Source organism: Delphinus delphis, chromosome 1 (genome assembly GCF_949987515.2).
Source record: "Delphinus delphis chromosome 1, mDelDel1.2, whole genome shotgun sequence".
Taxonomy (NCBI): domain Eukaryota; kingdom Metazoa; phylum Chordata; class Mammalia; order Artiodactyla; family Delphinidae; genus Delphinus; species Delphinus delphis.
In genome coordinates, this window is record NC_082683.1 from 97,492,277 (window position 1) to 97,515,705 (window position 23,429).

General features: G+C 45.2%; 2 protein-coding genes across 3 annotated transcripts; both read right to left on the bottom strand.

The window, feature by feature from the left end:
- Window positions 1-378: 378 nt before the first annotated feature.
- TMIGD3 (transmembrane and immunoglobulin domain containing 3) lies at window positions 379-7,383 on the bottom strand. The gene is given in 5 exon segments (XM_060008801.1): window positions 379-470; window positions 2,278-2,378; window positions 3,098-3,164; window positions 4,859-5,206; window positions 7,272-7,383. Coding segments are annotated over 5 exon segments (648 nt in total). The 5' UTR covers window positions 7,312-7,383.
- Window positions 7,384-18,883: 11,500 nt separating this feature from the next.
- On the bottom strand, window positions 18,884-23,151 carry ADORA3 (adenosine A3 receptor). Of its 2 annotated transcripts, XM_060006825.1 has the most exons (3): window positions 23,133-23,151; window positions 21,207-21,311; window positions 18,884-19,505 (listed from the first exon to the last, which is right to left on the bottom strand). In XM_060006825.1, exons 2-3 carry the CDS (start codon window positions 21,299-21,301, stop codon window positions 18,899-18,901), a joined length of 702 nt encoding a protein of 233 aa, XP_059862808.1. In that variant the 5' UTR covers window positions 21,302-21,311; window positions 23,133-23,151; the 3' UTR covers window positions 18,884-18,898. The 2 variants fall into 2 exon arrangements, with proteins under 2 accessions (XP_059862808.1, XP_059862802.1); XM_060006819.1 differs by lacking the exon at window positions 23,133-23,151 and having other exon boundaries at window positions 21,207-21,589.
- Window positions 23,152-23,429: the final 278 nt, after the last annotated feature.

The following is a 23,429-nucleotide window of genomic DNA, read 5'->3' on the forward strand; positions in this document are numbered from 1 at the left end:
CTTTTCCAGAAATACTCTCCCAGTGATATCCTGAGAGAAGTTAGTCATACCTTGGAGTTCATTCAACACTGGGTCAGAAATTTATTGGCTAAGTAATACAACACAAGTGATCTCCTGGCCCTCTGACCAAGATCTGGCCCTTTTCTTCACCTCTGACAAGCCGAGTGCGTGAGAACTAAGATCTTGAGATGTTATCCGACCGTGGCCTTGCTTAGGCGTGGCCTAGCACAGCCCCTCTGGCTGCCACCGTTCTTACGTAACTGCAAATGATAGCTGGCAAGGTTAGAGGGGCCTTCGAATGCCTGAGATCAGAATCAGTCCCCAAGATGTGGGCCAGTTGTCATGGTGACTCTATTGTAGCATCATTTTATTTTTCAACTAAATAAAAGAAATCTTCAGATCCATCTGTTCAGTATGAGCCATTGCCTTTGGAGTCAGGACATGAGAGAGGGGCTTCAAAGAGTCGTCTACTTTGTTGGAAACAGAAAAGGAAAATTGAGTTGAGATTTGTTGCCTACTTCTGCTGGGCGTTTCTGCAGCAAAAGTGGCAAACTCTGTCATGGGTGCTCCATGGAGACCAAACACCGAAGTTTGTTTTCAGGGTGGAAATCAGATGTCATGCCTTTAAAGGTCATCCCTCAGTCAGCAGGAAAGCTTGGTGCATGGGGCCTGTGTTCACCTCTCACCAGGCTCTGGTGACGTGAATGCAGCTGGACTCCTTCAGAGCCCATAAAGGACCCTGATTGCGGCTGTCACGTTCCCATGGCCTGAGTGTGAGGAAGCAGGCCGTGGCTAAACCAAGTTGTACAACTCCTTGCTAAAAAAGAACAGGGTTGGGTGCCATTGCTTCAACTTGCGTAGCACCACGCATCTCTCCTTCAGAGTACTTACTCTAGTTGATGATCTCACGTGTGTGTGTGTGTGTGTGTGTGTGTGTGTGTGTGTGTGTGTGTGTCTGAGATGGCTTGCCTACTTCCCACTCTACATTATACGCTCCATGAAGACAGATGCTATTTCTTTGGCTCAGCTGTGTATCCCAGAATCTGGCGTGGTCCTTGTTTATTGAATGAATGAATGAATGAGTGAATTAGTAAAAAATCCTGGGGAGTATGGGGTCCTCAATTGATAGAGAAGAAAACAGGCCCAGAGAAGTAACAAGTTTCCCAAGGTCATGCCTTAAGGAAGTGACAATGGGTTTTGCAAAAACCTAGACTCAAATTGTGTCCCAAAGGGAGAGGTCTTGGGTAAAACCAAGCGAGATGTTGCCTTGTCTGCATCCCCCACCTCCACAGTTCCCACAGCTCTTAAACGGCAAAAGGCCAGAAATGCCATGGGAGCCACTGCTTTGATTTCTTAGGACTCCTGCTCTGCCCCCGGGGCCAAATTATCACAGACAGAGAATGAGGCCTCACAGCCTTAGCTTTGGATTTCAGGTTTGTCTGGCTGTAGACCCTGTGTTTCGTTAACAGGTGTTTCTGGTTTGTGTTCTCTCATTCTCTAAAATGTTGTTTCCTACACTTCCATACCCAGAGGAGGTTGGAGTCTGTTTTGTAATTATGCCTACAGTCTCTCCATTGCCCAAGGTATTTCTGTGGCTTCTGAGCATAAAAAGAAAACAATAAAAAACCTATTAGACAAACAGTGGCACTTGTCTGTGATGCTCTCTCTACCCTGTGTCCACTTGAGAGGTTAGCCAATTCACCACATGGTGGCCTTCTTCTATTTAGGAATAGGGCGCCCTACAGATCAGGGAGTGGTGGGCACAGGGCCCAGGATAGAAGGGTCAAGGAGGGAACTTACCGGAAGTGTGGGGACCACAGAGGAAGCTTGGCTGCTTTTCTGGCTTCTGGCTAGGCCTTTACCTGCAATCGCCCAAGGGCAGAAGGAGGCACAAAGCTGAAAGGCCTCTCCTCCCACGGCTCAAGGCTGGGCCTGAGGCCCTTGGGCCTGTCCTCTTCCGATCCTGACCCTTCTTCTCAAGGAGACCTTTCTATGCCTGCTTACCCAGGGGCCCCAGAAGCTCCTCTGACGTCTCAGCCTCCCTCCTCGCTGGTCTACACACATCTCCACTTATGAGGGTTACAGTGCTCTCTCTGCCACCTCTCAGAGAGCATTTGTCACCGTGAAACAGAATTGCCCCTAGCCCATGGGCAGGCGGCACGGGATTCCAGGGGTCCAGGCAAAAAGAAGAGGGTCACATTCACCCATTTGAAAGCTGTTCCTTGACCCCTTTCATTTTCCCCAATTCCCACCCACACCACCCCAACTGCTACCTACCCCTTCTACTCATTTGGCCTCTCCTTCTTCTGGACAAATGACTGATGATAGAGATGGTCCCCAAGCCCGTGCTCAGCATGCAGATGATGGGAATGGTCATCCTGGAAGGAATCAGACACAATCCGTGTCCCTTGGAAGACACCATCTTTTGGTTCTCTGCTCAGGATCCCCTTTTCTGGGACCCGTCCCCTCTCCCTGCCCCTGCTCTTGCCCAGTTCCAGCAATGCCTGGCAACCTGGATTCCTTCAGAGCACCCGTCTCCTCCAGACCACACTTGATTGGACCTGGGGTGGGTGTCTGACCAAGCTGGGCCCAGCCCCCTCCTCGGGAACTAACATGGGACTGGAAGTGGGAGGATGCAGTCTCAGGCTGGCGAGTCTCTTGAACAGGGGAAGAATAAACTCGGCAGCTAGCAATGGATTATCTTCTCCTACGGCAAAGATGAAATATAAAAGGGTAGTGGGGAGAGAGAGAGGAAACAAACACACATAAGCGGAGCAGATTAGAGATGGAGATAAATCCTGATGACATTCAGACCCTTTCTCAGGGCTATCACATCCCTGCCCTCTCATTTCATCAGTCATTGCTCTCTCCTTATGAAGAATTTCCCCCTTTAGCTAAAATAGCCAGAGAGCATTCTTGCTGCTTGTGATCAAGAGTCCTAAACTATATTCTTTTGAAAGGAAGCAAATAGTCACACTGAAGACAGTTCAGGAAGAGAAACAATACACTGCTGAAAAGGAGCAGGTGCAAACCCACCGTCATGCTGTGTTGTTACTGCCCACCCAAAGTCTGCTTGTCTCCTAAAGTCATGACTCACCTGGAGTGATCTGCCTTGTGGACAACTTTGGAAGAACCGCAGCTTCTATTCTTGTTGCCTGATAGGTCTGTGTCAGAAAGGATTTGTTGAGAGTCAAATAAGGCCCATCCCCAGGCCCTTCCTTTGCCTTCTGCATCTCTGCACCTCTGCCTGTCATTCCCTCAGTCTCCAGAGAATTAGTGCCCTGGGTGACTGCTGGGTCAAGTCCAGCTGTTTATGGGTGCCCTGCACAGGGCAGAGGTGGAGGGAACAAGCAGGGCTGTAATCCAGCCCATATACTCGTTTGCCAAGCCATGCACCTTGCCACTGGGCTCCATGCACCTGGAGGAAGGGGCATCTTTTCCAGATTTGCACAAAGGCGCTGTGTTGACTAGATATGGCCTGTGGTTAGAGAGTGCCAGGCTGAGTGCCAGTCCTATCCTTAAGGAACTGATCAGTAGGTAACATAATTGCCACATCGTGCTTCTGACAGCCACCAAAACCCAACGGGAGAAGGGCCACTATGGTCACCCACATTGCCACCTGTGATAAGACTGGGGTGTGGGGTGTGTGTCTGTGTTTCATTTAAACTAAGGAGCACACTTAGGTGGGACTTCTCTCATCCTGAGCCTAAAACTCAGGACAGACTACACAGTTAAGTAAAAGCAGAACCACACAAAGTAGAAACGCTGCAGGCGTGAAGGGTATCACACATTCAGTAAGAGGCTTGCTGAACAAATAACCAGTTGGTCAAGTGTGAGCAAGGCCCTCTAGCACCAGGAGGAGGCTTCCCGGAGCTTCCCTTAAGTCCTCTGTTTTCCTACTGACACTGTGCTCTAGATTGCACTAGAAAAAGGCATCCCTTCTAGAAATGGAAATAATGAGAAGTCACTGGAGGAAAAGAAGAAGAAAAGAAAGATAGTACTTTCCATAAGCAGTGTGCCTGAGACAGGTTTTCAGCATTGGACAGAAGGATTTGGGGGAGCATCTGGAGACTCTATGCCTTCGCCCGGGCCCAAAGGAGCAACACACTGGCTTATACAGACTTACCCCTCCAGGCTGCTCCACCCACACCCTTCCGGCAGCCTCCTGGTGCAAACTGTACTCCTTAAAAGAAAGCACTGACCTCTTGGACCATATTTATCCCTGTAAATTATGAAATTATTTAAGTGGACAGTTTTTGAGGGTGCTTGTCTGGGTGCTTAGACCACTTTTTTTTTTTTCTTTTTTTCTTTTTTTTGCGGTATGCGGGCCTCTCACTGCTGTGGCCTCTCCCATTGCGGAGCACAGGCTCCAGACGCGCAGGCTTAGCGGCCATGGCTCACGGGCCCAGCTGCTCTGCGGTATGTGGAATCTTCCTGGACCAGGGCACGAACCCGCGTCACCTGCATCGGCAGGTGTACTCTCAACCACTGCGCCACCAGGGGAGCCCTTAGACCACTTTTTACAGCCTCAGTCACGCCTCAAGAAGTGAACCTTCAAGATTCTAGACGTGCAAGGCAATGCTCTCGCACCTGTCAGCCTCCCAAGTTCCATCTGTCAGATGGCTGTGAGGGGAGAGAGGTGCCAAGAGCACCCCAGGGCAATGGACCCTCCTCGTCCCCAAATTCCAAGTCAGTTGTCAGCAGCAGCAGCAGCTATCCTACTATGGAGGGAAGGAGAGGCCAGGTTACCCCAGAGAACCTAGGGGGAGCCCGAGTTGTTGCTCTCTAAGTATTTACCACACCAGCTAACATGCACTGCTGTGGGTTACCTGCAGCTGGACCCCCAACAGGCTCTTACCTCTCCCAGACCAAAAATTGTTGGCCAGGGCTCTTCTGTTGTCAGTGACAACCAGCTCTGTAAAATCCATGTCATCCCTGGCAAAGTCCCACTGGATGCTGCACCAGTGCCAGCCCGTATCCTCCTTGGTCAGGCAGGACACAGTGACAATAAGCTGGTTTCCTGTGTCCCTCAGGGCCACACGGTCAGTGCTGTTGGGGGTGAAGGCGATGATGTTGCAATAGTCCCGGAAATAGCCTCGGCACCGGTATTTGGGGTGGTCCTTTTAGTGGGCATCGTAGTTGCAGATGGCAGAAGCTGTGTCCAGCACAAAACTTTCCTTGACCTTTTCGTCCATGACCATAGCATCTGTGAAAACACATATAGACAAACACTATTGTTCTTTTAAACACATTGTAGTTCCTGCACCCTGGAGGAAAATTAATTAAAGCATTGGAGGCCGATTTTTGCCTGCTTTAGGGTTGGCAACTGTTATGGGCTGAATAGTGTCCCCCTAAAATTTATACGTTGAAGTGTTAACTACCCAGTACTATAGAATGTGACTACCTTTGGATTTAGAACCTTTAAAGAGGTAATTAAGTTAAAATGGGGTCGTTAGAATGTGCCCTAATCCAATCTGACCGGTGCCCTAATAAAAAAGATTAGGACACAGACAACAGAGTGATGACCATGTGAGGACACAGTGAGAAGGCGGCCCTCTGCAAGCCAAGGAGAGAGACCTCAGGAGAAAGCAAACCTGCCAACACCTTGATCTTGGACTTCTGGCCTCCATCACTGTAAGGAAACAAATTTCTGTTGTATAAGCCACACAGTCTGTGGTTGTTACAGGAGGCCTAGCAGACTAATACAGCAACCCTGGAGAAGACTTCTTCCCTGGCCTAAGACCGGGTAAAATACATCTCCCCCTCTGCACGAATTTAGGCGGCTTCTCATGTTGCTTGCAGGGGAGGGTAGAAGAGCCTGAGGCTTCCTGTTAGTATATCCTCTGACCCTAGCCCCCCACTCCACCTTGGTATCCTCGAGAAGAAAGTAAGGAGGTTTGAAACAGAAACAAACTCACAGACATAGAAAGCAAATTTATGGCTACCAAAGGGGAAAGGGCAGGGGGAGGAATAAATTAGGAGTTTGGGGTTAACAGGTACACACTACTATATGTAAAATAGCTAAACAACAAAGACCTACTGTATAGCACAGGGAACTATATTCAGTATCTTGTAATAATCTATAATGGAAAAAAATCTGAAAAAATATATATATGTATAACTGAATCACTTTGCTGTACACCTGAAACTACACAACGTTGTAAATCAAATATACTTCAATAAAATTTTAAAAAATAGAAAATAGGGCTTCCCTGGTGGCGCAGTGGTTGAGAGTCCGCCTGCCGATGCAGGGGACACGGGTTCGTGCCCCGGTCCGGGAAGATCCCACATGCCACGGAGCGGCTGGGCCCTTGAGTCATGGCCGCTGAGCCTGCGCGTCTGGAGCCTGTGCTCTGCAACGGGAGAGGCCACAACAGTGAGAGGCCCGCGTACCGCAAAAAAAGAAAATAATTATAGAAAAAGAAAGTAAGGTGGTTTAGAGGTTTCTGATAGATGTATAGGGCTGAAAACAGAGATGTCTGGTTCTATCTGTCCTCAGGGGCTAAGAACTTCATGTTTCCTCCATACCAGACCAGTGTGGGCACATCTGTCATCTCAGGATGTTGCATAATAAGGAAGTCATGTACTTCACATCCAGCATGATAGTGGCTGGGGAAGTGTCTGACCAAGGAGACGAGATGGGCAACAGAGACCACCCCTCAGCCTTCCAGATGTGCACTGGGGCCTCCTCAAATGCTGCCTCAAGTGTAGCTCACAGTGGGTGTGACCAGCCTACAAAGCAGGCTCACATCCTTGATATCATTTGACATGGTATGATATTTTGTTCTCAGATGGACCCCATAAGAAAGATTGTGTGATACTCAGTTTACTGGCCTGAACACTGACTCAGAGAGGTGCAGTGACTTTCAAAGGTCACAAGCCTGGACAGTGGCAGAGCTGGGGCCAGCCTGGTCCTCTGAGTCTCATCTTTGGGGTCAGGCATGGGCAGAAAGTGGGAAGTCCAGTCCTCATATATTAGCACAAATGTTTTTAAGGGGAGAAAGGGGAAAGGAAGGGGAAACTTAAACTGAGAGAGAGGATCCAGACCCCTCATTTTAGCTGAGGGCTTCAAATTCCCCCACAACCCCTTCATCAGATCAAAGAACAAGGACTAATTTAGACAAGATCTATTTCCACCTCCTTTTATTTTCCCATCCCACTCCTTAGGTGGTTTGAGCTAATAAGCAAGAACTCCAGGTAGGAAAGGAAAAGAAAATGCACAGTCTCTGGGAAGCTTGGAGGGCTGGAGATGTTCCTTCCCTATCTCTTACCTGAAAAGACAGTCAAGGAGAGCAGAATGAAGAGCCTCATGACTGGAAGGAAGTGAACCTTCAACTGGGATGACCAGATGGACCCAGTGGTCTTAGGAATCCTAGATCTGTTTTCAGGAAATAGGAATCTTTGAGTTTAAGATGGTTTTATCCTGTTTGGAGTGACCAGGGAAAAGAAGGACCAACCAGTTAACCCAAGAAGTGCTACTATGTATAGGTCCCCAGGTCGTGCACTGCACAAGGGTACCTCATCAGAGGGATGCCATTTGTGGACATCAACTTACTTATATAGTAATATGAGAAAATTCTGGGCTTCCTGGTAGAGCCCAGAACAGCAGTGAAGATCCCCCTCCTGGGTAAATCCACTCTGGCACACGAGGCACACTCAGAAGGGCACATGTGCACACACCATCACTGGCACACATTCGTCTGTGCGACAGTGCCCTGTTCTGCCAATGGTCCAGGTATCATACGAGGCCAGGCCTCTTGTCTGTTCACCACTCTTGGAAGTCCAATTCCTATTTAGCTGAGAGGAAGACTAGTAATGAGATTCATAACTATCCTGCCTTCTGAGTGGATAGAGGGTGGAGCCTGAAGCAGGTGGAGCCTGGCATCCGGAGCATGTGAGCAGGTGAAAGTGAGGGTTTTTGTGCATCAGTAGAGAGGCTGCAGCCTAAAGACATCTTGAAAGCTTTCTTGGGACAAAGCAAGGCTATCTGTCCATGCAGCAGAAGCTTCCCCTTATTCCTAATGGGACTCATATGGCCTGGCCACTGATTTTTAAAGTTTGAATTATGGAACCACCCTCAGTTGAATTTAAGCTGAATGCTTACTTATCACATCCCCAAGCTAGCACTTCTCATCAAGGGCTGGACGTGGGTGATTGTCCAGGTTTTCAATAATGTCCTCTCTTGAGGAAGGAGAGCCTTTCTCTAATTCACACCAAGTCAGTATATGGGCCAGCAGCAGGCCTGCATCATGGTACGTGTTTTACCTGCATCATGGTAGGTGTTTTGCTTATATTGCCTCATTTATTCCTTACGAAACATTTATGAGTTCAACAATTAAACTGCACAGGGAAAAAATGAAGCAGGAATCTATAGATTAAAAGGGGCTTAAGAGACATATTGATAAAATTGCAATATATGGAATTTATTTGGATTCTGACTGAAGGAAACAATTGAGAAAATTTGGACAGTGACTAGATAGTTGATGATATTCAGAGATTATTGTTGGGGGACAGAGTCAAGATGGCAGTGTGGGAAGACGCTGAGTTAGGCTCTCCCCACAACTAGGGCACCTGCCGGTCACTGGTGGGGGACCCTGATGCCCAAGTAGACAGGAGGAACCCCCAAGTGAACCAGTAGGACACGGGGGCACTGAGGGGGAAGAATTGGAAGCCAGACAAGATTGGTGCCCCTGAGGCTGGGGAGATCAGGACAGGCAGGCAGGAGGGACTCTCCGGGAGGAGCAGGAAAGGAGCAGAGGGCGATCGCCTGGCCCACTCAGGCCTAGGGAGGCTGCTGAGCTCCCAGGCCAGTCCTCTGTCCTCCAAGGCCCCCCCACCCCACCCCGGCCGCATTGGTCCTGGGGGCATAGGAAGGAGCCCAAGGGGAGAATAGGAGAGGCAGGCAGGAGGGGGCCTCCGGGACCAGGGGAGCAGGAGAGGGGAGGAAGGCATTTGCCCCACCCACTCAAGTCCAGGAAGCTTGCTGGGCTCCCAGGTGAGGTCCCCTGCCCTCTGAGACCAGGGGTGGGGGACACGCCTGGACCCCTTCTGTTCCTTGAGCCTAAGCCACAGCCCCCAGGGCCTTTTCCAGCCCTATGGGTCCTGAGCATAGGCCCCGCCCAGCACCCAAACCTCTCCCTTGCTTAGGCCCCGCCCTCCACAGCCAAGGCCTTCCCCTCCCCTTTTTTTTTTCTTTTCTCTCCTCCTCTTCTTTACTATTGTGATACTGACGTACCTTCTAGTTGTTGATTCATCTATATTTTTATATTCTTTCTAACATATCTGTTAGTTTCCTAGTCTAATTTTATTTTTTACTTTGTTATTGTTCTCTTTTTTGATTTTTGGCACCCCATGCAGCTTATGGGATCTTGGTTCATGAGCCAGGGGTCAGGCTGAATCTCCTGTGGTGGGAGCTCTGAGTCCAAAGCACTGGACTAACAGAGAACCTCAGACCCCAGGGAATATTCATTGGAGTGAGTGAGGTCTCACAGAGTTCTTCATCTCAGCACCAAGACCCAAGCTCTACCCAGTAGCCTCAAATTCCACTGTTGGAAGCCTCAGGCCAAACAACAAGTAAAACAGGAACACAATCCCAGTCACTAAAAAAAAAAAAAAAAAAATTTCACAGATGAAGGAGTAAGGTAAAAATCTACAAGACCAAATAAATGAATAGGAAATAGGCAATCTACCTGAAAAATAATTCAGAGTAATGAGAGACAAGATGACCCAGAATCTCAGAAATAGAATGGAGGCATGGATTCAGAAAATACAAGAAATGTTTAACGAAGATCTAGAAGAACTAAAGAACAAAAAAACAGAGATGAACAACACAATAACTGAAATGAAAAATACACAAGAAGGAATCAATAACAGAATAACTGAGGCAGAAGAACGAACGAGTGAGCTGGAAGACAAAATGGTAGAAATAACTGCTGAGGAGCAGAATAAAGAAAAAAGAATGAAAAGAATTGAGGACAATCTCAGAGACCTCTGGGACAACACTAAACACACCAACATTCTAATTATAGGGGTCCCAGAAAAAGAAGAGAAGAAGAAAGTGTCTGAGAAAATATTTGAAGGGATTATAGAAAACTCTATAATCTCTTCCTTGACATGGGAAAGGAAATAGTCACCCAAGTCCAGGAAGCACAGACAGTCCCATACAGGATAAATCCTAGGAAAAACACACCAAGACACATATTAATCAAACTAACAAAAATTAAATTCAAAGAAAAAATATTAAAAACAGCAAGGGAAAAACAAAAAAATAACATACAAAGGAATCCTTATAAGATTATCAGCTGCTTTTTCAGCAGACACTCTGCAGGCCAGAAGGGAGTGGCAAGATATACTTAAAGTGATGAAAGAGAAGAACCTCCAACCAAGATTACTCTACCCAGCAAGGATCTCATTCAGATTTGATGGAGAAGTCAAAAGCTTTTCAGACAAGCAAAAGCTAAGAGAATTCAGCACCACCAAACCAGCTTTACAACAAATGCTAAAGAAACTTCTCTAAGCGGGAAACACAAGAGAAGAAAAAGACCCACAAAACAACTCCAAAGCAATTAAGAAAATGGTAATAGGAACATACATATTGATAATAACCTTGAATGTAAATGGATTAAATGCCCCAACCAAAACACACAGACTGGCTGAATGGATACAATAAAAAGACCAATATATAGGCTGTCTACAAGAGACCCACTTCAGACCTAGGGACACATACAGACCAAAAGTGAGGGGATGGAAAAAGATATTCCATGGAAATGGAAATCAAAAGAAAGCTGAAGTAGCAATACCTGTATCAGATAAAATAGAATTTAAAATAAAGACTGTTACAAGAGATAGGAGGGACACTACATAAGGATCAAAGGATCAATCCAAAAGAAGATATAACAATTATAAATGTCTATGCACCCAACATAGGAGCACCTCAATACATAAGGCAAATGCTAACAACCATGAAAGGAGAAATTGACAGTAACACAATAATAGAGTAGGGGACTTTAACACCCCACTTACACCAATGGACAGATCATCCAATCAGAAACTAAGTAAGGAAATACAAGCTTAAAATGACACAATAGACCAGATATATTTAATTGATATTTATACAATATTCCACTCAAAATCGGCAGAATACACATTCTTCTCAAGTGCACATGGAACATTCTCCAGGATAGACCACATCTTGCAACACAAATCAAGCCTCAGAAAATTTAAGAAAATTGAAATCGTATCAAGCATCTTTTCTGACCACAACACTATGAAATTGGAAATCAATTACAGGAAAAGAACTGTAAAAAACCGAAATACATGGAGGCTAAACAGTGTGCTACTAAATAACCAAGAGATCACTGAACAAATCGAAACAGAAATTAAAAAACACATAGAAACAAATGACAGTGAGAACACAATGACCCAAAACATATGGGATGCAGCAAAAGCAGTTCTAAGAGGGAAGTTTATAGCAATTCAATCTCACCTCAAGAAACAAGAAAAATCTCAAGTAAACTATCTAACCCTACACTTAAAACAAGTAGAGGAAGAAGAACAAAGAAAACCCAAAGTCAGTAGAAGGAAATAAATCATAAAGATCAGAGCAGAAATAAATAGAAACAGAGAAAATAATAGCAAAGATCAATAAAACTAAAAGCTGCTTCTTTGAGAAGATAAACAAAATTAATAAACCATTAGCCAGACTCATCAAGAAAAAAAGAGAGAAGTAAATCAATAAAATTAGAGGGGCTTCCCTGGTGGCGCAGTGGTTGAGAGTCCAGGAAGATCCCACATGCCGCAGAGCGGCTGGGCCTGTGAGCCATGGGCGCTGAGGCTGCGCATCCAAAGCCTGTGCTCCGCAATGGGAGAGGCCACAACAGTGAGAGGCCTGTGTACCGCAAAAAAAAAAAAAAAAAAATTAGAAATGAAAAAGGAGGAATCACAACTGACACTGCAGAAATACAAAGGATTATAAGAGACTACTACAAACAACTGTATGCCAATAAAATGGACAGCCACGAAAAAATGGACAAATTGTTGGAAAGATACAATTTTCCGAGACTGAACCAGGAAAAATTAGAAAACATAAACAGACCTATCACAAGTAATGAAATTAAAACCATAATTAAAAATCTTCCAACAAACAAAAGTCCAGGACCAGATGACTGGACCAGGTGAATTCTATCAAACATTTAGAGAAGAGCTAACACCCATTCTTCTCAAAACAGATGGAGAAATATACCATGTCCTTGGATTGGAAGAATCAATATTGTGAAAATGACTATACTACCCAAAGCAATCTACAGATTCAACGCAATCCCTATCAAACTACCAATGGCATTCTTCACAGAATTAGAACAGAAAATTTTACAATTTGTGTGGAAACACAAAAGACTCTGAATAGCCAAAGCAATCTTGAGAAAGAAAAACGGAGCTGGAGGAATAAGGTTCCCTGGCTTCAAACTATAGCACAAAGCTAGAGTAATCAAGACAGCATGGTACTGGCACAAAAACAGAAATATAGATCAATAGAATAGGTTAGAATGCCCAGAGATAAGCCCATGCACATATGGGCACCTAATTTACAACAAAGAGGCAAGAACATACAACGGAGAAAAGAGCGCCTCTTCGATAAGTGGTGCTGGGAAAACTGGACAGTACATGTAAAAGAATGAAATTAGAACACTACCTAACACCATACACAAAAATAAACTCCAAATGGATTAAAGATCTAAATGTAAGACCAGACACTATAAAACTCTTAGAGGAAAACATAGGAAAAACACTCTTTGACATAAACCATAGCAAGATCTTTTTTGACCCACCTCCTAGAGTAACAGAAATAAAAACAAAAATTAAAAAATGGGACTTAATTAAAATTAAAAACTTTTACACAGCAAAGAAAACCATAAGCAAGACGAAAAGACAACCCTCAGAATGGGAGAAAATATTTACAAATGAAACCACGGACAAAGGATCAATCTCTGAAATATACAAACAGCTCATAGAGCTCAATATCAAAAAAACAAACAATCCAATTAAAAAATGGGCGGAAGGAAGACCTAAATAGACATTTTACCAAGGAAGACATACAGTTGGCCAAGAGGCACATGAAAAGATGCTCAACATCGCTAATTATTAGAGAAATGCAAATCAAAACTACAATGAGGTATCACCTCACACAGGCCAGAATGGCCATTATGAAAAAATCTGGAAACAATAAGTGCTGGAAAGGGTGTGGTGAAAAGGGAACCCTCATGCACTGCTGGTGGGCATGTAAATTGATACAACCACTACGGAAAACAGTATGGAGTTTCCTTAAAAAACTAAAAATAGAACTACCATATGACCCAGCAATCCCACTACTGGGCATATACCCCAAGAAAACCATAATTCAAAAAGAGACATGTACCACAATGTTCATTGCAGCACTATTTACAATAGCCAGGACATGGAACCAAACTAAATGTCCATCGACAGATGAATGAAAGAAGATGTGGCGCATATATACAATGGAATATTACTCAGCGATAAAAAGATATGAAATTGAGTTATTTGTAGTGAGGTGGATGGACCTAGAATCTGTCATACAGAGTGAATTAAGTCAGAAAGAAAAACAAATACGGTATGCTAACGCATATATATTGAATCTAAAAAAAAAAAAAAATGGTACCGATGAACCTAGTTGCAGGGCAGGAATAAAGATGTAGACATAGAGAATGGACTTGAGGACACGGGGTGGGAGGGGGAAGATGGGGCGAAGTGAGAGTAGCATCGACATATATACACTACCGAATGTAAAATAGTTAGCTGGTGGGAAGCAGCAGCATAGCACAGGGAGATCAGCTCAGTGCTTTGTGACCACCTAGAGAGGTGGGGTAGGGAGGATGGGAGAGAGGCTCAAGAACGTGGGGATGTGGGGACATGTGTATGCATATAGCTGATTCACTTTGTTGTACAACAGAAACTAACACAGTATTGTGAAGCAATTATACTCCAATAAAGATCTATCAAAAAAATTTTTTTAAAGAAATTATTGTTACATTTTTTTTCAGATGTGATAATGATATTGTCATAGCCAGCCTCTAAGATGGCTCCTGACATTCATGCCATTGTGTAATCCCCTCCTAATCTGAATCAGGGCTAGCCCATGTGATCAGTAAAATATGGTAGAAGGGATGGCATATGACTTCCAAGGCTAGGTCATAAAAGGTGTGCAACTTCCACCTCAGAAGTCACACTGCTCTTTCTTTCTTGCGGAAGTCAGATGCCATGTTGTGAGGACTCTCAAGCAGACATGTGCAAAGGCCCATGTGGAAAGGAACCAACTTGCGACCCACCTTGGGAGTAAATGTACAACCCACCTTGGGAGTAAATCCTCCAGCTCCATCAAACCTCCAGATGACTACAGACCCAGCAACCTCGTGAGAGACGTCAAGCATGACCCACCCAACCAAGATGCTCCTGAATTCCTGACCCACGGAAAGTACAAGAGATAATAATTATCATGTTAAGCCTCTAAGTTTGGGAATAGTTCATTACATAGCAATCAAGAATTAATACTGACATTGTGGTTATATTTTTTTAAGTAGTCCCTATTGCTGAGAAAGCTGCATGTAAAACAAACACTCAGTATTGCTCAGAGGTGGCACACCGTGAAACCGAAGAAAGTACCAACAGAAGGAGATTATGCACAGATATCAGGAAAATGCCCAAGACAGGAAAAAGTAACATTCTAAAGCAAATGACAGGCTCAGAGTTACAGAGAATAAACAGGTGTGTCTATTAGCGTTCTGAGTATTATCTGGTGTTATTAGTTCTGTTGCTCCCTCTAAGGGTAGAATTAATTTTCACTCTATTTGATGTGTAAATAAAAAGGTAAATGGGTCATAAGGATAAACCAAATTTTTAAAATATCTTTTAGAAATACAAACCGCAATGTTTACAGATGAAATAATTTGATGTGCAAAATTTCAAGATAATCAGGGTAAGGCAAGTTGGTGGGGTCATTAATGAAACAAGGCTGGCTGTAAGTTGATCATTATTAAAGCAGGACAATAGGTATATGAGCCTTCGTTATTCTAATCTCTCCACTTTTGTGTGTTTGAAATTTTTCATAACAAAAAGTAAAAAACAAAACGTTGACACAGGTATTACTAGTCTCCCATTTTACAGATGAGAAAAATTGAGGCTCAGTTAAAGTAACTGCTAAATTTAAGTTCACACAGCTAGTACAGCCGCCATGAGCTGATGCTAAATCTGAAAGAAAAAATTGTTCTTTCCATCGCTCAATTCTGCTTCCCCAGTAGTAACAATATCGCAACACTGTAGAGCACTTTAGAGTTGAGATTTTACATTATGCCAGTCATCCGAGTGGTTGGGGCAAGATGCAGCCTCATTTTTCTCATTCCCATTGTACCCAGTATAGTATCTAAGGGCAGAGTTTCTCTAGAAAATGTGAATTTAATTGTAAGAAACTGAAGATACAAACGGACCATGGCCAGACCATATATAAAAATAGAACTCTGGCCCACTACCAGCCCAGGAAACCAGCCCCTTATCTATAGTAACTGGCCCAGGAAGCCAGCCTGATGTAAACCAGACTTATAGGAACTCAGGCCATTATTCCTAGTAACAATTCAGAAAGCCAAACAATAATCCCTGTAACAATTGGCCCTGAATGGCCAGGATCTGATGAATAACTGACAGCTTCCCTAATTTTTGTCCTGCTTCCATCTACGAACCAACCAGAGAAAGTCAAGTATGCCCCCTAACCCATCACACAGGACGCCCCACTTCTAGTCGGCCTGCCTACAGCCTCCCCAGGCCAACAGTCTCCAGTCGGGGTGTACCTGAAGCCTTCTTTTTTCTACTATAAAAGTGTCCCACTCTTCTGCCTGCCTTTAAGTCTCTGCCAAAAAGCAAAGGGCAGTGACTGACTCCTTTGCTATAGAAAGCTCAGAATAAACAGGGTTTGTTTGTTCTCATTTGGTTGGTCTTCACTTATTTCTACTGTTGATTTGATTTTAAAAATTGAGTAAATAAGCCCAGCTACTCAGCATCTACCTTTGTTCCAGTGAATCTGTCTGGAGGAGGAAGGAGCAAGCAAACCTCAGTTTTGTCTCGGTGGTCTTTTTTGTCTTATTCCTTTAAAATGAAAGCCCAACAGCCACCTTTGACAATGTTTAGCTGAAGGGAGCTAGCCAGGAGACAGACTCAGGGAAACTCCAGTGACATTAATCTCTAAACATGAAACCAGGGTAGATCTCGCCGCTTCCAGCCCAACTCCTCACCAGTGAGTCTTGGTTCATCTTTTTTGAGTTCACGCCAAAAGATGTTTCACTGTAAGGGCCTCTTCTGGGCTGGTGGAGTCCCCTAGCTCAAGAGATTCTCATTGACTCTCAAGCCCCCCAAATACAACTTCCTACAAGCCTTCAGTGGGTTTGCTAAGCCGTGACTGTCAGAAAGGAAAAGAGAGAGAAGGAGGGGAGGAGGAGAAAGGGAGAAAAAAAAAAGTTTTTCTGAAACTCTGGAGCTACAGCTTGTCTGATGACACCAAATGACTCAGGACAGACTGCTGTTTTCTTGTGAGGCAAGCGGTCCCTTTAAATCAAGTTTCCTAAAAGGGCACATGCCCAATGTTGCTATAGCAACTGGGTTAGAGGCCAAGAACCAACCAGCACTTCCCTCAAGTCTCCAACTGGGCAAAGGTGAGTCGTGGGCAGAACAGTGTGCCAGGAGCACCCAATGCCCCAGAGTAGACCCAGGGCCTCGTCCTGGAGGGGCATTTTAACTAAACACAAAAATTAATTTGGGGGAAAATGCTGAAATCAAAAGAGGGGATACCATTAAGAAAAAATTAGAGGTGGGGGAGGCTTGTCTTTTGAAAGAAAAAAGATCCCCCAAAACGTTGATGGGGAATTTGTCAGGACAAAAGTCCCCTCCCACGTCCAGGGACCCCCAGGAATGGAGGGCGGGGGTGCGTTGCAGTCCTCTGCCTCTAACATAAGATTGTGAATGGCACCAGGAAGTGGGTGGGCGGGGTGACCAACGGGTTTGGCATCGGTAGAAAATGCTACGTGCGTGCGAGCTTTGCAACATCGCACATAGTGTTGATTACTCCTGGGCTGACAAGAGAAGACACGAGGACATTTCCCTGAAGTGCAATGTTAACAAGATAAATAGGCTTATCGGGCTCTGGCCTAAGATTAGGATCAGGATAACCTTTCAAGATTGGCTAAGAATTAATTAGAAAAACGTTTCAGTACAGTTATCTTCTTTGATGTGGTTTAACTGAAATCCCCATCTTGCTGCTCTCATCAAGTTAATATATTTATTGTCTTGGGAGTGAGAGTCCACAGCTGCAAGTTTGGATAGCCCAATCAGAGATGCCACCCCAAACTTCCAGAGCCACACTTAAAGCCCGAATGACTTGACTAGAACGCCATCCCTGTCTGGTGTCCCAATTGGCAACAGCAGTTAATGCAAAAAACCCAGCAGTCTTTTTTTTTTTTTTTTTTTTTTTTTGGCGGTACGCGGGCCTCTCTCTGTTGTGGCCTCTCCCGTTGCGGAGCACAGGCTCCGGATGCGCAGGCTCAGCGGCCATGGCTCACGGGCCCAGCCGCTCCACGGCATGTGGAATCTTCCCAGACCGGGCCACGAACCCGTGTCCCCTGCATCGGCAGGCGGACTCTCAACCACTGCGCCACCAGGGAAGCCCCCAGCAGTCCTTGAGTATACAAATCATAGTTTGTACCCATGATTCTGTTAATTGTACATAAGGTGGACTTAAGAGTTTGGAATTTGTAGAAATGCCAAGTCACTCTGCATGTCTAGGGATAGTTAGCAAGAATCTTGGGTTCTCCCATAAGGCAGGACTGCCTTGAAATCCTGGCTCTCATACTCGTTAACTGTGTGATCGTGGACAAGTTACTTAACACCTCTGTGCCTCAGTTTTCTCTTCTGCAAAATAGAGATGGTAATAACGGTGGTACCTAAAAGACTGTCAGGACCAAAAGAGAGAACGCGTGCAAAATAGTACATAGAAAGTGCTCAACATATAATAGCTGTCTGGTGTCTCTTTTTGCCCCACTCCCGCTATTCCTATTAAATTATAAAATACCAGAGGAGATGATTAAGACTCAGCTCTAAGAATCATTTCTTCTCTAACACTCGATGAATGGTTCATAAAGTTGACAAATGTTCTGATCAGCCCTGGAAAAAGGAGCAGGGTGTTCTGGGGCCAGGGGTGAGGGTCCTAGAATTTACACAGACGAACATGCCACATGGCATCAGGTAGAAGCAGGCTGAGTGCCAGGAGGAGCCAGCTGGGTCTTCAAGACCCAAGTGACCCTGACCCTCAGCAAAGAGCTACACAGCAATTAGTTATCATCTTTTATTTACTCAAATACATTTACAGGTGAATCCAGCAAGTTAAGTCCCTCTTAAACTCAGTTCACTCCTTGCATTCCATCCATCCTCCAGGTATCTGCTGAGAGCAGGGTTCTCTGCTTAGTTCCATAATGGAGTAGAACTGAGTCACCATTACGTCCATGTCCAGCCCAGTTGGGACCCTTTTGTCAGTAAGTCAATGAGGCATCCTTCAGATTCCATGACTTCTGTTTGGGAAAGAGGAACACAGGCAGTAGTAACAATAGACTATTGTCCTCAAGTCAGACACCCAGAAAATTGAATTAGAAAAGAAGGACAAGAAAAAAATTGAATTAGAGAAAGAGGGTAGTAGGGAAGATAAAATTGGAGACAGCCAGCCAAATGCATCCCACATCACTGGAAGGAATCAAACACGTGAGAGCCCATGGCCCGGGTGGGTAGGCCCTCAAGTGTTTGTCCATGCTGAATCTGAAGGGTAATGGAATGGAGAGTCATCTTTCATGGATAGCTACTCAGAAGTCTGCTCAGTGCTTGAGTCCAAGCAATTAGAGGGCTGGCAGATCACACAGGATTTGAGGATCAAGAGATAAGTTTCCTTGAACTTCTTTATTTTATAAGCATAGACGATAGGGTTCATCATGGAGTTAGCATGGGACAGCAGGATGCCCAAGTAGAGCACAACTTGTGGTACTTCACCATTAAAGTAGATGATACAATTGATGATGGATAAAGGCAGCCAGGACAAAGCAAACAAGAAAAGAACCAGAAACAGAGACTTGGCTGTCTTGAACTCCCGTCCATAAAATGCACCTGTCTCTTTGGAGTTAGAAAAGTTCTGATTGAGTTTGTTCCGGATGACATAGAAGATGTCAAGGTAGATGGCACACATGACAACTAGGGGAATGAAAATCCAAGTGAAGAAGCTGAAGTAGACCATGTAGTCCATCCTCATCACGGAACGGAATTGGCAGGAAAGGAAGGTGAGATTTTTGTGGTACTCTGAGTTCAGTTTCATGTTCCAGCCAAACATGGGAGTCAATCCCACCAGGAATGACACCAGCCAGCAAAGGCCCAGAGCCAACCATATTCGTCTTTGAGTGGTTAACCTCTTGTATCTGTTGGAATGGAAGAGAGTCAGTGAGTTCACAGAGGAATTGCTAATGAGTGGGGGGAGATGGAGCTGGAGGGTGTTGGTATTCTATGGTGATTTCAGCTAAACTCTACTGGATATGAAGACAAGATGAGCAGACAATGATTAGAGAAAAATACAGCAAAGTTCTCTGGGCACTTTTCTAAAGAAGTACAACCTCCAAAGCAACAGGAGTACGTTGCCTAGAGTCAGGGGCTTGCGTACCCCATTCACAGTTCCATTTCCAGCCCAAGAATTCTTCAGTCCCTGGGAGGTAAGAGTTATCGATCAAAGTCTCCTGAGATCGCCTTACCTGGGGAGAAATAATCTGCTCAAAGCATGTTTGCCTGCTGTGCTCTGCACTGGTTTTTTGTTTGTTTGTTTTGTTTTTTGGCTGTTGTGCTGCTGTCCATAAATTAGACTCTGCCTGTCCCACACTTACTCCCTACCTGTGTCTGCCCCTGTTTCTCTATTTGCACTACACTTGGGGTTTGAGTTAGACTCCACTCTCATGGAGTTGCAAACATCATGTTGAGGTGCTTCCAGGACCTTAAAAGACTCATCCAATCAAAAGTCACCATTTCTCCTTAAACCATTCTTCCTGACAACATTCTACATAGGCTATAAGAAGGAAGCAGATTTTAAGTACTGGCTATGTACTCAGTAGACTTTCTCTCAATAAAATCTCATGATAAACTGGAGATATTTTTATGACAAACTCCATTTCATTGATGGTAATGGTGAAAATCATAGTAGTTACAGCTACCATTTACTGAGCACAGACTGTGTGTTGGGCATTTTTCTAAGAGCTTTACGTGTATTAACTCATTTGATCTTATGGGAAAAGTACAATTATCATCCCCATTTTATAGATGAAAAAAATGAAACAGACAAGTTAAGCAACTTGTAGAAGCCAAAAGTGTTGGAGCTAAAATGGAATGGAGGTGAATCTGAGTTCAGAGCATCTTAACACTATGACGAGGAACTGAGACACAGGAAGCTAAATAACTTGCCCAAGATCAGGCCTCAAGATCTGGGATTTGAACCCAGGCTCGTTTGTATCAAAAGTTGTCTGTAGCTCCCTCACCATGCTCTTTCCCCAAGAGAAGAGAGGAGCAACAAGATACCAATGTAATTCAGGACACCTGGGGAATTCGATTTCTTCATTTGGCAATCTGTTCTGTTCACATGGTCACCTGAAAAGTTGTTACTACTTTCTGTAATGGAGAACTTTTGTGGTCCCCTTCTCAACATGGAAGAAGAAACAAAATTAAAATAACTTTAAAATAGCCTACATTTGCAAAGAAGAGAAACATCAGTTTATCTCCTTCTTTTCTCTCTGCTTATCTTATCATCTAGTATGTTTCTATCATTTCTAAAAGTCAAGAGCATTTTTCACTAATTAAAGATGCATCGAGTTTTTATCATCTTTAGCCCCCCAGGGTATTGAGCATATACTCCTGTAGTCAGTGGGGAGGGATTAGAGGGTTCCTCTGTTTCTAGTTCCCAAGTCTCTACTCATCGTTGTTAAACCCTTCACACACCAAGTGGTGAAAAGAACCTCTTTCAAGCTCAGAGGCCAATTTGGATTTGTTTCCACTCAAAAAGTCTGAGATCTGGAGGTTGTAGCCCCATTTCCCAGGCACCTCTATCACTGCCCCACACCACCCCTCTCCAAGCAAGTTACCTGACCGTGAGCTTGACCCGCAGGTATCGGTCCACGGCAATGGCTAGCAAGGACATGATGGAGGCGTGGGTGAAGATCAGCAGCAGGCAGGTCATGAGAAGGCAGCTATGAAAGTGGATTGTGACACCCAGGCTGATGACAATGGCCAAAGGCATGACCAGCACCCCGACAGCAATGTCAGCCAGGGCTAGGGAGACAATGAAATAGGAGGTGGTGTTCTGCAGGCTGGGGTTCAGTTTGACCACCCAGATGACCAGCACATTGCCCACTATGGCACAGAGCCCAATGAGAATCTCCACAGTGATGTAGGTAGCGTTGGCCAAGGACACGGCAGTGCTGTTGACAGGCATCTCGCTTTCCAGGTGGAGCCTCCCAGGTGACATTTGTGCCAACAAGATCCGTGTGGACCAGTCAGCCTAGCTCTTGCCAGGCATCTCACCAGAGGTCCAGGTGCAGCAGCCACAGTCCAGAGCTCACAACACGCCCATTCCTTCTCTTCTCTGTTGGAAACCCCTCTCCCCCTCTCCTTAGAGACAGTCCATCACAGGGCCATCACTTTCAGCCCCAATGCAGGCCGTACGCCCCTGGGCTCCCAGAAGCCTGGAGGACAGTTCTATGTGGGCTGAAAGTGAAAATGCTGCTTCTGTTAGTTCCCCTGCCCCTGGAGGGCTACTTAAGCCCCATCAAGACAAGCAATGCTCTTCAGTGGTGTTTCAGGAAGTGAGATGGGCCAAGAGGAAGCACAGAGCCAGGAACACTCAGCAAGAAGATGGAAAGAATGAGAGCTGGGTGGGGGCGTGTTGGTAGCATGGAGAAGACTCAGCATTCATTTACTCAAGGACTAGATAAGAATGTCACTCTGGGTGGGAGAGGAGCTGGGAGCACTGACTAGTGACATTCTGGCTTTCTGATAGCTTATCAGAAAGATCGCACAGTAAGGAGGCAAGCAGAACCCACAGAAGAGAAAGAAATAGCCTTTGGTGGCAGGCTCCTAAACTTAGCCAGAATGTACTCTTTCTAAAGAGTACACTCCATAGACTGACTGTGTCCCCCTAAAACTCATAGGTTGAATTCTGACCCTCAAGTCAAAGTAGTTGGAGGTGGTGGCTTTGGGAGGTTATTAGGTCATGAGGGTGGAGCCCTCATGAATGGGATTAGTGTCCTTATAAGAGGGACCCCACAGAGCTCCCTTGCCCCTTCCACCATCTATGTACCAGGAAGTTGGCTCTCACCAGACACAGGTTCTACTGATGCCTTGATCTTGGACTTCCCAGCCTCCAGAAATGTGGGAAATAAATCTCTCTTGTTTCTAAGTCATTTAGTCTTTGGTATTCAGTTATATCAGCCCAAAGGTACTAAGATAGCGCATAACAGTAAGGACTGAGAATTCAGCCACATGAGTTGACTCTGCTGGGGCATAGCTGGAACACAGCCTTTGTATCAAAGATCTTTTGCCAAAGAGACAAACTAAGATTCCCTGTTCAGAAGAGCAAAACTTCAGCACCTCCCGTAAGCATCACATCTGCTGACTCTCATCTTCCCTTCTCAGCCCACACACCCACCATGCCCTCACACTAGCAACCAGCCTGTGTCAGATCTATTTGAGGGACAACAGGATGACCAGCCATGCAGAAAGGAGGGAAAGGGCAACATGTACACATGATCACACAGCATACCTCCTGCCCTCCGGCCCCAAGCCCCACCCCCGCCCTGCAGGAACAGCCATCTACCTGAAAATCAGACCCACTCCCTGAAGTCGCTCACCTGGGAACTCCTGGGAATCAGACACTTGAATGCAATTTTTATTTGGAGTTCCCCTGGTTCAGGGGTTTCTCAGTGCCGCCCAAAAGGGTTATTTAGAGAGACAGCAAAAGGAACAGTTGGACCTAAGCCCACACTGTGGATTGAAGGGTTGATAATACTTACCTCTAAGCACCAATCTACGTAGAGCCAAAAAATAAAATTTGACGATCACAGGAGTGCTGTTCTGGTGTTTACTAACAAACACCTCTCACTGGGGCACTGGCAAGATGCCTCAGCATGGGGCCTGCCAGGGTCTTCTTTAGTTGTTCTGCTTCGGCATCATCCGTCGACACCCCTACCCCCCCACTGCCCACCCCCACCGCATCCCAAGTCTGTCTGGTGTGCCTTGCTAATCCCTGCTAGACTTGCTCAGGGAAATGAGCCAACTCCCCGGACATTAAGTGGCAGTCCTCTCCAACT

Coding starts and splice junctions, on each gene's coding strand:
- ADORA3 (XM_060006819.1), bottom strand. CDS start 21,589: ATGTCACCTGGGAGGCTCCACCTGGAAAGCGAGATGCCTGTCAACAGC. Junction 19,506..21,206: donor CGGGTCAAGCTCACGGTCAG/GTAACTTGCTTG, acceptor CCATTCCAACAG/ATACAAGAGGTTAACCACTC.